The sequence below is a fragment of the Syngnathoides biaculeatus genome, chromosome 19 (assembly GCF_019802595.1).
Source record: "Syngnathoides biaculeatus isolate LvHL_M chromosome 19, ASM1980259v1, whole genome shotgun sequence".
Classification (NCBI taxonomy): domain Eukaryota; kingdom Metazoa; phylum Chordata; class Actinopteri; order Syngnathiformes; family Syngnathidae; genus Syngnathoides; species Syngnathoides biaculeatus.
In genome coordinates this window covers 3,865,158-3,879,992 of record NC_084658.1, presented here as the reverse complement: position 1 = coordinate 3,879,992, position 14,835 = coordinate 3,865,158, and the positions used below count along the sequence as shown (strand labels likewise).

The 14,835-nt window shown below is 42.8% G+C and overlaps 1 protein-coding gene across 1 annotated transcript in view; it reads left to right on the top strand.

Annotated features, from left to right (window-relative positions):
• Nucleotides 1-14,835, top strand: part of cntnap2a (contactin associated protein 2a) — a 476,610-nt gene that overhangs the window by 378,048 nt on the left and 83,727 nt on the right. The window contains exon 18 of the mRNA XM_061805953.1: nt 4,729-4,856. Coding sequence (XP_061661937.1) covers nt 4,729-4,856 — 128 coding nt within the window. The remainder of the gene's footprint in view (nt 1-4,728; nt 4,857-14,835) is intronic.

Genomic DNA, 14,835 nt, shown 5'->3' with positions numbered 1-14,835 from the left:
TCACTTGCTAAATATGCAACTCTATCCTCCAATACCTATATAGAAAAGCACAGGCCCATCTAAGAAGGGACCTGCTGGTGGTAGAAAAGCCTACATCCTCTGGCAATTAGTGAATTCAGCAAACACTCTTCTGTAACAGAGAAAAGACAGAATTTTCTGTAGCACTTGCTTACATGATGAAGAAAAGTACAAGGGATGGGCCACAGCCTTTTTATTGAGAAAAAGAACAGTTGGTGTTCAAAGAATCCAACTCAAGTTCCACTCACAGGTGTCAGTCTTCATCCCACAGACATACAATGTTATGATCCTCTCCGTCCTTGTCCTTTACTCCTTTACCCCACCTGTGTCTCACTCTACTATTGCTGAAGATATTGAGGTGCATACTTTCCTGCTTACTTCCTGGTAGGCTCCCAGATCAGCACTTCCAAATTTAGAGATGATTAACCAGGGCACTGTCGTCATTGCTGCTATGTATCCTCTCACATTGTGGAAGTGTCATGAAAAGCCCTTTCAACTCAAGTTGGTGGCCAAATATAATAAAGCCAATGCTGGCACCGGGACCACAGAATGGCAGTGAACAAGGGAGAACAACAAGAACACAGGCAACGACACAAAGTGGGGCTTCATTGCCCGATAATTTTGTCCAATAATTCACACACAACAACTAAGTGCTAATAGGAGCTTTATTGATCATAAAAGTAAGAAAATGTGCACTACCACATGACACTTTACAGCTCTTTTTCATTGTCATGATGTTGTAACACTTGTCGCAATACGGCATAAGGCAACTGTGTGTAAATAATATACAGTGTCATGAAAAAGTATTGTCCTACTTATCAAATTCTTAGATATTTGCATTGTTTCCCCACTCTGTTTAAGATCATGAAACAAATATAAATCTGAGACATATGACATACAGTGAAGAAAAAAAAGTATTTGAACACCCTGCTATATTGCAAGTTCTCCCACTTATAAATCATGGAGAGGTCTGAAATGTTCATCGTAGGTGCATGTCCACTGTGAGAGAGATAATCTAAAAACACAAATCCAGAAATCACAATGTATGATTTTTTTTAACGATTTATTTGTGTGATACAGCTGCAAATAAGTATTTGAACATCTGAGAAAACCAATGTTGATATTTGGTACAGTTGCCTTTTTTTTTTTGCAATTACAGAGGTCAAACCTTTCCTGTAGTTGTTCACCAGGTTTGCACACACTGCAGGAGGGTTTTTGGCCCACTCCTCCAAACAGAACTTCTCTCGATCAGACAGGTTTTCTTCTCACGGAGCCACTCCTTGGTTTTCCTGGCTGTTTGCTTCGGGTCATTGTCATGTTGAAAGACCCAGCCATGACCCATCTTCAATGCTCTGACTGATGGAAAGAGGTTGTTCCCCAAAATCTCACAATACATGGCCACGGTCATCCTCTCCTTAATACAGTGCAGTCAGCCTGTCCCATGTGCAGAAAAACACCCCAAAGCATGATGCTACCAATCCCATGCTTCACAGTAGGGATGGTGTTCTTGGCATGGAACTCATCATTCATCTTCCTCCAAACATGGTTAGTGGAATTATGACCAAAAAGTTCCATTTTCGTCTCATCTGACCACAAGACTTTCTCCCATGACTCCTCTCTATTATCCAAATGGTCATTGGCAAACTTAAGACGGGCCTTGACATGTGCTGGTTTAAGCAGGGGAACCTTCTGTGCCATGCATTATTTCAAACCATGACGTCTTAGTGTAGTACCAACAGTCACCTTGGAAACGATGGTCCCAGCTCTTTTCAGGTCATTGACCAAGTCCTCTGTCCTGTAGTCCTGGGTTGATTCCTCACCTTTTTAAGGATCCTTGAGACCCCACGCGGTGATATCTTGCATGGGGCTCCACTCCGATTGATAATGACCGCCATGTTTAGCTTCTTCCATTTTCTAATGATTGTTCCAACAGTGGAACTTTTTCATCAAGCTGCTTGGCAATTTCTCCGTAGCCCTTTCCAGCCGTGTTTAATTGTACAATTTTGTCTCTGGTGTCTTTTGAAAGCTCTTTGGTCTTGACCATGTTACAAGTTTGAGTCATACTGATTGTATGGGGTGAACAGGTGTCTTTATGCAGCTAACAACCGCACACAGGTGCATCTGATTCTGGATAATACATTGAGTGGAGGTGGTCTTTTCAAGGCGGACTAACAGGTCTTTAAGGGTCAGAATTCTAGCTGATAGACAGGTGTTCAGATACTTTTTTGCGGCTGTATCACACACATAAATTGTTAAAAAAAGCATACATTGTGATTTCTGGATTTTTCTTTTTAGGTGATCTCTCTCACAGCGGACATGCACCTACGATGAAGATTTAAGACCCCTCCATGATTTCTAAGTGTGAGAACTTGCAATATTGCAGGGTGTTGAAATACTTATTTTCTTCACTGTACCTTTGCCCTTGGGCGCCTATGCAAACAGAAGAATGAGTGAGAAACAAAAGCATCGTAGGGGATGGAGGAGGATGCAAACATTTGGCAATTGAGAGAAAATATACTACAAATCTAAGCAGGCACACAACTTTAAATCCACTAAAGTTTCGTGGGCCCCACGGTGAAGAAAGATGAATAAACTTGCAAAAAACACAAATAGGAAAAACTCCCAAAAAAGTTGTACGTTACAAATGTGTGCTAGCGTGTGACAGGGTACGAAAGCGATATTTTGATCCTAAACACAAAAATATAAAGAGATTTCTCAGCTCATATCTAAAGTATTACAACAGTTCCCATTTAAATGCAAAGAACACCATGTCTAGTCAGACATGTCAAAAGTCTGAAATAAATGGGAACAATCACATGACTGCCTTTCATTACAAATTGTATTGTGATGCTTGCAACTCAAAATTAGTGGCAAAACATAGATCATTTTAAACTTCAGTGTAAAAAAATAGAAGCACCCTTATGTCTTGAATCATCAGCTCCTAAATTTGAAGTAAAACTGAACAGAATTGAACTTTCCAGTAAATCAGAACAGGTAGATGCACATTTCTAGTTTAAAAAAAAAAAAAAAAAAGTCAACCTGTTGTAGCTGCATTGACACTTTCTGTATGACCAAAACGACTCTAAATGCTTGCTTATTTTCTCCCAAAAACTGATGCCATCCATACCAAACTTTCATTTATGTTTTTTTTTGTTTGAGTTGTCAGTCATGTAAAGCTCTGGTGTTCTGGTCTCTTAGTTTGGTTATTTTGTAAACAATTGCCACCGAATTCAGAGGGAAGTCGAAGGATTTGTGTTTCATTTGTAAATGGTGATTATTGTTCCAACTTTCTATTGAAGCTACAGTCTCAAAGCATATGAGATATAATGATTTTGAGCCAGCCTCTATAAGATTAGCGACTGCAGTATTAAGCACACTTATGGAGAAGAGTTATTTAGACCACAAATTTAAAATAGTTCCCAAGCTCTATTCAACCGACAGTTTTCAGGTTTGTGGCAAGATATGTGGATCTAGTAGAACGCCTTAACATTTTCCTAACTTGGGTCACTGCAGTCCACAGTGTACTTTGCAAATTTGCTTTTTGCCATTCATACATCTAAGAACCTGCTTTACCAAAGGGAGCAACTCAGTTGTCAGGATCTTTTGCTCAGGGACACTTTGACACATTGACAATAGTTATCAACTCTCCAAGGCCACAGTTCTGGGGATGATTCATTCATTCAGCCCTAGCGGCTGTGTGAGATAATTTGTCAATTTTACAAACGTGAATTTGTAGAAGAGGCCTTTCTATGGACATTCCTAAATTGCAATCAACAAACCTATTTGTGTCCCAGGAACCTCTCAATTGTTTCTTTAGGTGCCACACTTGAACTTAATTCTCAAAGGTCACCCATAAAAATCCTGAAAACAAACCACCTTTTTCTCAAATGTTTTGAGACTGCTCATTTATTTTGAAATTTAAAGAGTAAAGGTCAGGGTTCCTGTTAAACACACGTTTCATTTCATCACACACTCAATTTCTGAGTATTGAATTGGCTTGCACCTCCACAGAATGCATGAATCTCATCAGCAGCCTTTTTAAAAAAAAAAATTGAGGGGGGGGGGCTTCTCTATTGTTTATCTAGTTTGGTGGGGGTCTAAATTCAAAAGCAATATTGACTGAGTGGTGAATGTTACTATCCATGATGCATCCAAACACAACATTTAACACCACAGCTATCACAACCATTAAGTGCCAATGTTTTTATCAATTTGTTGGAAAATGCTCATAAAATAACATGACTAAAGCTCAGACTGTGTGCATGTTGGTCTTTTACGAATTCCTGCATGGCAGTGAAAATGAGTGGTTTCATTTGCTTTTTTAGCTTTCTCTCTCTTCAAAATTGACAGGACTACAAATAAGTTTCACTGATCTCTCTGGTTGATTTGTTTTTAAACGTATTTCCTGGTGTTCTATTTTTTAGTTTGACCCCATATTTTCGGCTGCACACACAAATTTATTGTATTTTTCAAAGTCCTTCATTTGTTTCAAACTTAAAAATACAGTCTTGTGTCAGGTGAAAAGGTAATTTAATACACGTAATGATGTAATAAATTTATTCATTTTCCCAATATCGTTGATTGTCATTAACACATTGCTATCATGATGAATTCATTTATTTTCCTTCATGTCACCATCTGAATCACACTTCATCAAGTTCAAAGTTTCAGTTTTGTTCAGCTCATTCATATTTGACATTTATACTCCAGGAGAGAAGATTCTGGCCTCTTGACATATAAGGAACACTTACCAGTCAGCCAGGTTGCAGTGGGTGACACCAACCGAGCTGGCTCTGAGGCCAAATTGACGGTTGGACCATTGCGTTGCCAGGGAGATGGTGAGTGTCATCATTGAGATATAGAGTATTTATTGTATTGACTGTTTTGCTTGTGTGTACATAGTCATGAAAAATTATATAACCCCCTTCTCGAACCTTTTTTTTTTTTCTAAAAGAATCCTCACTTAAATGTTTAAGATCATCAAAACAAATATAAATATCACACAAAAATAACTCTAATGCTGCAGTCCAAGTGCAGTCAATGAATATAGACCTCCAAGTGACAATGAAAAAATAGTCTCATGTCACGTGGTTTTCATTTCAAATAAAGAAATAAAATCTGAACAAAACCCTTCTCTGAAATGAAAATAAAATCCAGAGAAAATATATATGTCCCTTACAAGAAAAAGAAGTCAGTTGCATGGTGAGCACTGAGGAGGTCTGTGGACTCAGTGGATGCTTTCTTTCAAAGCAAGTTAAAAGGTCACCACTGTGGCTCAAAGCCTGAGCACACTGTTTTATAATGATCAGCGGATCTGAAAAGAAACTTCAGTCTTTGCAGGAGGCCTGAGCAGGAAGACCAAACGCAGAGAGCACACAGTGGATTAGCTGCAGGTATGAAAGACATCCAGTATAAGGCTAAATTAGTGCAGGAGCAATGGCCTAATTAAGAGGAAATATGTGCATTAATGACCTCAGCTGCTGAGAAGACTATCGTTTCCCAAATTCTCAGCTGGTTGTAGAGGCATGGCTGCATAACCTTTTTGTGAAGAGTTCAGCAAAGGTTGGATCAAAAGAACACCTCCAGTCTTGTTACTGTGCTTATTAAAAAGGCTCCTGTTGACAGCGTGCAAAACCTTTTAACGGTCAGGGCTAGCAAATGGCAGCTTTTGGGTGAAGATTTCCTGGTTAAGACATTTTAAATGGCCATGATCTTTAAAGGAATATATTTTTGGATGATTACTCTACGTATATGAACTGGCTGGATTATAGTTGTTATTTCATTGAGGTGAGTAGGAGGTTACTATAGGAACATTCCCAAACACAGAAAACAGGTTACCAGACTGCCTGTGTGCAGTGAAAGTATAATAGCTACGGGCCAAAGCAATCATGTTATGAACCAAAACTTGCTAAAATATTCCTTTTTTTTCTCCGCTGTGTCATCAGACAAAAGTCAAATACAAACAAATGTATATCATTTATTTAAAGTATACATATTTATTGTAGCGAACATAGCCTTGCCAACTGAGGTAATACAGACATTCTTCGACTCAGCCCCAAGGTAAAACTAACAGCCACCCTCGAAGTCTGGACTTCCCAAAGGTGCCACCAAACCTGACCAAGCCAAAGGCTGAGGAGACATCACATGGACCTTAAGCTAATTAGCATCTTCTTGCCTTGCCGGGAACTGCTAGTTAGTTGGTCTGTGTCAATGGAAGATAAAATACTTTAAAACTTTATGAACACTGCAGATATCTTCTAAATATATGTCTTGATCTCTGTGACAGTGTGTTAACTCTGAAGACATTGGAAACTTGTTCTGAATAACAGAACAGAATTGTCTATATTTGACTGAAAGTGGTGTTAAATTTGATTTTGAACACCAAGCAACTGATCTGAAACTACCAAAGTTAGTTATTCTTCGCATGAGAAAAACACTTGGGAATGATTTAGTTTGTGATCTTAAACTTGCAATAGTTCAAATTGAAGATGTGAGCCAGCCATGGGTGTGCTCTGGCAGTTACCTGAGCCGGAATGTGGAAGTTGGTTTTGCATACCCTTTTTAGACAACATGATATATTGGCTTCCATCCATCCATCCATGCATCCATCCATTTTCTTAGCCGCTTATCCTCACAAGGGTCGCAGAAGTGCTAGAGCCAACCCAAGGAGGTGGGATACACCCTGAACTGGTTGCCTGCCAATTGTAGGGCACATGGAGACAGAAAGATCAGACTCACAATCACATCTAAAAGTATGCAGGCATGGGGAGGACATGCAAACTTCACACAGGCGTGCAGTTGAATTTAAAAGGCGGATAATGTAGATAGTTGAATGGCCTTAAATGAGCCACCCTCTCTGAACTACTGGGATTCGAAGTATATACGGTAGTGTATTTGGCTAAAAAATGTGGTATCCCCAATAATACACAGGCACAACACCTTATTTTAGTTTTGCTGTCCATGAGGATTTTACTGTACTTGAGCTGTACAGTTTCTTCATTCATATACTAAAATGTAGACCAATGCATGTCTGCTTTTCATCCATTTCCATAACCCAATAATTCCCATTTCACAACACTTTTGTAAATGTGGATGCTTGGAAAGCAAACACACACAAAAAATACAATTGCCAACAACAGGCCCACTCTTGTGCCAGAAAGCTTATCATTTGAGAAACACGTCAGCACAGTAACGAAACCAAATTTTCACCAGAAAAGTCATCATTCCATGGGGTGTCGAACATGTCGAGGCGTGTGTACCATTGTTATAAGTCATGCAAGATGTAAAGGGAGGTAGGGTACACCTTGAAGTAGTTGCCAGCCAATCGCAGGGTACATGGAGACTGACAATTAATGCATGTTATGGGATGTGGACTGAAACCGGAGCGCCCAGATAAAACCCACACAGGCATAGGTAGAACATGCAAACTCCACACAGGCAGGGCCGGGACTGAACCCCACTCCTCAGAACTGTGAGCCCAACGCTCTGCAGCTGTGCCACAGTGCCGCCCACTGCAAAAATGATCAGGGAATTTATTCACTTTTTATCATCATATGAACTGGCCCGCACGGAATCCACATTGAATTCATTCTAGATTTTTGGCCTATATTTGCCCCTTTTTTCAATAGAACAACTCAAGGAGATAAACGATAAATGTTAAATTCGTTGTCACATGAATACAGCTTCAATTAAGTTATTACTAAAACCAGGTAAAGATCCCACTCTTCGAGCTAATTATTGTTCCTTATCACTGATTAATGTAGATAAAATTATTTTGAAAGCCCTTGCAGCGAGACTTGAAAAGATACTCTTGCCGATATATCACTTGGATCAGACAGGTTTCATTAAAAGGTAGAATTTCCAAAAATAATATTAGAGGTTAGAGGCCAAAGTTGGATGTTTTGGAGACAAGGTTCGAGAGATTAGACTTCAATGGTTTGGACATGTCCAGAGGTGAGAGAGTGAGTTTATTGGTAGAAGGGTCCTGTGGATGGAGCTGCCAGACAAAAGAGCGAGAGGAAGACCAAAGAGAAGGTTGAGGGATGTTGTGAGGGAAGACATGAGGCCAGTGGGTGTTAGAAAGGAAGATGCACAAGATAGGCTTAGATAGAAAAAGATGACATCCTCTGGCGACCCCTAACGAGACAAGCCGAAAGGAAAAGAAGAAGATTCTAACGTGCCGTGAACAAACGGATGAGTCCATTCCGTCTTTTTTTTTTTTTTTTATTACAATATAATAAATTTTGTTTTAGGCGTCAGTGGCCCTTTAAAGGGGAACATTCTAAAGCAAGAATACATTGTTTGTGCCAGCACTAGTCAAAATAATACTCTGATTAATATTGGATTAAAAATTAAACGGGATAATTAATCAAATTCAGGGAGGGAGACCAAAGAAAAGGTTGATGGATGTGGTGAGGGAAGACATCAAGACTGTGGGTGTTAGTGAGGAAGATGCACGAGATGGGCTTCTATGGAAGAAGATGACATGCTGTGGGGACCCCTAATCGGGACAAGAAGAAGAAGATGATAATCACCACAAACAGGATTATTTCACAAAGCTTTACATTACAATGAAGAACCAGACAAGGATGTCCATGCTCACCAATGCTATTTGCAATAATCTACATGTAGCGATTTGACAGAGTTTTAATATTAAAGGTATTTCCTAACTAGTGACTGAAGAGAAAATTAATCTATATATGGATTAACTTTTTTATTTACAGGAACCTAGGCACTCTCTTCAGGGAGTCTTCAGTCTTATTAAAACATTTTCACAAATATCAAACTGCTCTATTAACAGGGCAAAACCAACAATACTCCCAATGACAGCAAACTCATTGATTTCTGCAGATTAAATCCCAGATTATCCTATTCCTATTGGAAATATCCAATATTTAGGAATCAATATTTCATCCAATCTCACAAATTACCCACCACCTCTGTAAAAAATATTAGCTGACTTAAAACTCTGGAATAACTTGCCTATATCATGACTGGGAAGAATATCTCCAATCAAAATGAAAGTTTTACTTCAAATGAACTTAATTTCAATGATTCAATTAAGACCACAATCAAATAGTTTCAAACCTTAGACTCAGCTGTAATATTTTTTTTATTCAAAAACTAAGAAAAAAAGAATCCGTCTATCCACTCTTCAGAAATGCAAATGTGAAGGAACTTTGAAAATTATTTAGATAACCCTTTGTCCATGCCTGGTCTGGGGTGGGGTGGGGGGAGCGTACCTCCTACAGTCAGGGGTGGTTGGTGGGTGCTGGTGGGCGGGGGTGTCCTGGGAATGATGCTGCGGGTCTGGAAATGAAGGCCTTCTTCGTCAGTGGTTGTCTGGCTTGATTAACCTGACCTGCAATGGGTCGTGCCTCTTAATCACGCACTTAGCATACACCCACGCTATTCACTCTATATGTTTTTTCACCTGTCACATCTGGGCACATAACGTGTCAAAGGGTTCCAGCAGGGCCGATGCACGGTTGGGGGTCTGTGGGTGTCAGACAGGGTTCCAGCACGTTTGTGCTGTTTCTTGGTCCAAGCACCCTACCCCTCCAAAATTCCTCCCCATTTCTATTCAATGCACCACATACACCCATCTCTGGGGGGCAGTGGGTCATGGGGGCATATTGGGAAATAGTGCCTGGGAGCTCTGCCCAGGAACCCCCCCTGGTTGTGTGGGCCTTCGTGTTCCTCTGGAGGTCAGGGGGAGACGCAGCGTGTGGGGCAGTGGTATAGGGGGAGTGGCTGGGTGGGTGGCATTTGGTCCCTGTAGCCACTGCCCGGTAGCCAGTTGTCGGGGCACTTCTGGTGGGCTGGCGGACCGCCCTGGGTTCCTTGTCGTGGGGCATGCCCTGTCCACTGTGTTGCTCTCGAGTGGATCCCTGGTCCTGGTTTCCATCCTCGATTGTTTGGGTGAGGTCCTTCGCCTCTGCATTGCAGACACAATTATTAGAAGACATTTATGTCCATTTTTTTGCATGCACAATGGTGTAAATTTAGTTGCATGTGTTCATAGCCACACACTCCTGGGATTCTTTTACTGGGTGTGAGACTACTCATATTGCAAGAAACAACTCATGTATACTTGACGAGCATATATATCACTCCACTAATATTCTTGTTCTGTAGACCACCATAATTCACTGTCAGTCCCACTCCATTGTAGTTGTATAGCCGGGTTCACAAACATTGTCTTGTTTGGCATGCTTCTTCTCCTGTCCTATCCTGTCTTGTTCTTGTTTCACAGGCTGAAGCGCTACAGTCGCACATAACATCCATATTTGTTTCTTTGTTGCAGATATCCCCCATTCTGTTTACAGTTTGGCAAACTTTTTTTTTATAAAATTCATTTGAACTGTTGGGAAATGTTTACCCTGTGCAATGAAAGTGTTACTTTGCAGTCCACAACTGGAAAAAAAAATTAAGATAAAAATAGCTAAGAAGAAATAAAAAGAAAATTCAATGCAAAAAAAATATCCAGCAATAGCATAGCATTACATCATATATTATACTGTTACTATTATACAATATATTTATCTTCAGTCTGGTAGTCCTCCATTTCACACCTGTAACTCTGCCTTGAGGGATGAAATGGATATAGTCTGCGGGAGTTGAGTGAGGTCTTTGATGATGGAGGCCGCTTTCTCATGGCCTCTGCAGTGGAAGATGGTCTGCAGTGAATGTATTGCTTCTCAGGAGTTTTGCCACTCTTTTCAGGCACCTGTGGTCCATCATGATGCCATACCACACAGTGACACAGCTGGTTATGATGTGCTCCGCAATGCAGCTGTAGACGTTTCAGAGAATCTTTGGTGACATATCAAACGTCGTCATCCCCCTGTGGAAGTAAAACCAATGGTGTGCCTTCTTGACGACCTTGTGTCTTGTTCATTGAATAGTTGAGGTGCTCTACTGAAGTGGAAGCCCAGGTATTTGAAACTAGTCACTCTTTGTACCTCAAGATCCCTGGTGAGCATTATGAGGCCTCGTCTCCTTCCTCGTATCCACTATCATCTTCTTTCTCTTGTTTGATATGAGAAGAATAATGCATTTGTCTAACAAAGCACTTTCAAGGGACTTAAAGATGCTTTACAATTGCAAACATTCTTCACTCACACCACACTCAAACCCTAGTGGTGGTAAGATCTGGTCTGGTGATGATATGAAGTAGCAACCCTCCAGTTTCAGGGCAAACACTTATCCCCACGCCACACCCCTTGATATCATGGTACTCACACCATGACACCAGACTGGTCAAGTCCAGTTCTCGAGCTATTGAGATCCAGTTTGTTCTTCAGCAATTTCACATTGGCTTGTGGGAGTTAGTAGTTTGGAACTTGTGGCCAGCCAGCCCCATCCTTTAGCCGAGCATAAAACATTTCTTCATACCCCACTTAAATGCCATTTCCAAGGTATTCTCCTGGGTTCATCTTTTCTACTCAAGCTCAGTGCCCTGAAGCCTCTCAGAGGTTGGTAGTGGTGGTTGCAGGAGCAAACAATGTTTTGAAACTCCAGTGATATGGAATGGGAATTCTATGACATGATGTTCATTGGCCATATCCAGCATTGTCTGTCTGTTTGCATTGTGTGACAGTGGTATCACTAGGTGTTTTTCTGTTTGTTTGTTTTTTTTTTTGTTTTTTTTTGGGAGGGGGTCTCCAAGGTGCTTACAGATTTGTACCGAGAGGGCAGAAAGTAAGTTTCGAGCATATTTTTTTTCTGTCAGTGCGTCACTGTACATTGCTAGGTAGATGAACAGACATATTTATAATAATATTAATCAACACAGTGATTGATTAGTGAGCGCGTCTGCCTCACAGTTCTGAAGACATGGGTTTAAATCTGGCCTTCTTTGTATATGTAGGGTTTGTATGTTTTCCCTGGGCCTGCATAGGTTTTTGCCGGGTACTAAAGTTTTCTCCCACATTGCAACAACATGCATAGTAATTAGCGACTAAATTGTCGATAGATGCAATGGCTCTTTGTTTATGTGTCCTGCGATTGGATGGGAACCAGTTCAGGGTGTAACACCGCCTCTTACCCAGTCAGCTGGGATAGGCTCCACCATGCCCATTACTCTAGTGAGGATAAGAGGTACGGAAAATAATAACTAATATTAATAATCCAGCACAGTCCTTGTGAGGATAAGCAACTCAGAAAATTGATGGAATAATGTAATGATAATTCATGTTTGCATACTGCATTAATAAAGACTGAAATGCTACAACAAATCTAACAGAGGTTTAAAACCTTCACACAGTATTCATCCATCCATCCAGGCATCCATTTTCTTCACCTCTTATCATCACGAGGGTCACGGGGAGTGCTGGAGCCTATCCCAGCTGTCAACGCACAGGCGGTGGGGTACACCCTGAACTGGTTGCCAGACAATCGCAATGCACATTGAGACAAACAGCCACACTCATAATCACACCTCGGGGCAATTTAGAGTGTCCAATTAATGTTGCATGTTTTTAGAATGTGGGAGGAAACCGGAGTGCCCAGAGGAAACCCACGCAGGCACGGGGAAAACATGCAAACTCCACACAGGCAGGTTCTGTCATAACCAGAATATTAGGGACATTTAGGGAGGCAGTTAAAGGAAGATCTTTATTCATTCCAAGGTCGTAAGCCGGAGAGTCAGTCAGAGTGAGCAGCAGTATCAAGAGCGTCCAGCTTACGGGGTTGGTTGGAGGACAGGCGGATATCAGTAAACGGGTTCAGGATCAGGAACGAGGAAGCGCAGGAACGAAGCCTGGATGGCAAAGATCTGGCAAAGCCAGACTGTCCGCTGGGTCCAATATAATTATCCCTGATGAGGTGCAGGTGTGCAGGGCTGGGACCGGCAGGACCATGACAGTACCCCCCCCCCCCACACACACACACACCTAACAGCCGGCTCCAGATTGCCCAGGAGCCTCAGGATGGGATGCGTGGGTCCACAATAAAACAGGACGGGATCCAGGAACATTCTTCTGGGCCATACCCTTCCCAATCCAACAGGCATTGAACCTCCCTCCCTCTACGACGGGATGATAGAAGCTGTCGTAACGAGTCCACCCGACCTCCATGGATCATGCGAGGGGGGCTTGACTAGGGGGACTAATGGCAATGGACGAGTTGGTCGAAGCCGGCTTACATGGAACGTGGGATGAACCCTCATCGATCTGGGAAGCTTTAAGGAAACAGCGACAGGGTTAACGACCTTGGTGATAGGAAAGGGAGCGACAACCGTGGAAGCTGGCTTCGTGACTCCGTCCGCAGCGGAATATCCTTTGTGGACAGCCATACGCGTTGTCCCACTTTGAATGCTGGTGCCCTTCTTCTCTTGAGGTCTGCCACGGACTTGTAGGAGCTGCCCATGCGTAGTAGCGTCTCTCGGGCTAGTTCCCAGGGCGCCTTGCAGCGTCCCACCACTGCCAATGCGGATGGCACCACGGAGTCGGCGGCCACTGATGGAAACAGAGCGGCAGGGTAACCATGAACGATGTGGAATGGAGCCATACCTGTGGAAATGGAAGGCAGAGAGTTGTGGGCATATTCCACCCATCCGAGGTGCTGGCTCCAAGTGCTGTGATCATGGGATGTGGGACAGCGTAGACCGGTCTCCAGATCCTGATTTATTCTTTCTGTTTGGCCATTGCACCCCGGGTCGGGGCCTGAAGTGGGGCTTACTTTTGCCCCGATGAGGGTGCAGAACTCCTTCCAGAATCGAGACACGAATTGCGGTCCTCTGTCCGACACTACATCCACCGGCATGCCATGATAGCGGACGACTTTGTCTGTCAGTAGCTGCGCAGTCTGCTTAGCAGACGGAATCTTGGGAGCTGGTACGAAGTGGACCATCTTAGAAAACGATTGATGACTGAGAGTACTGCTGTGTTCCCCTGGGAGCAGGGTAGACCTGTCACGAAGTCTAGAGAAATGTGTGACCAGTGGCGAGAGGGAATTGGTAGCGGCCGTAGCTCACCCATAGGTCGCACGTGAGAGGTCTTATTGGCCATACAGATCGGGCACGTGTTGACATACTCCCTCATGTCCCTTCCCATGTTTGGCCACCAAAACCGTTGTTCAACTACTGAGCGGGTTTTCACCATGCCGGGGTGACTGACGGTCTTGTTCGTGTGGGCCCAATCGATGGTGTCTCCTCGTAGCGAGGGTACCACGAAAAGACGGCCGGAAGGACATTCGGCTGGGCCCGGAGAGTCCTTTAGAGCCTCCTTTACCTGTGTCTCAATCTCCCAGGTGAACCCGGAAATGAAACAGTTCTCCGAAAGTATAGGAACACTCACGGTCTCCGTTCGCTCCCCTTCATGGATCCAGGATAGTGCGTCCGGTTTGCCATTCTTTGAACCTGGACGAAAGGACAGAGTGAACTGGAAGCGAGTGAAAAAGAGTGCCCACGTGGCTTGGCGAGCATTCAATCTCTTGGCGGTCCTCAGGTACTCCAAGTTCTTATGGTCCGTAAGGACCAGAAATGGCACTTGTGATCCCTCCAGCCAGTGCCTCCATTCCTCCAGTGCCGTTTTGACCACCAATAATTCTCGATCACCCACATCATAATTCCGCTCTGCCAGAGTCAGTCTCTTAGATAAGAAGGCGCACGGGTTAAGTCTTCCATCCCTTGCACACCTCTGGGAGAGTACTGCTCCCATTCCCGAGTCCGATGCATCCACTTCCACCACAAACTGCCTCTCTGGATCTGGCATGATGAGGACTGAAGCTGTGGTCAAACTCGACCTAAGTCCATCAAAGGCCACCTGGAAGGTCACATCCCACTCGAATGAATTGCGGGGTGAAGTGAGGGGC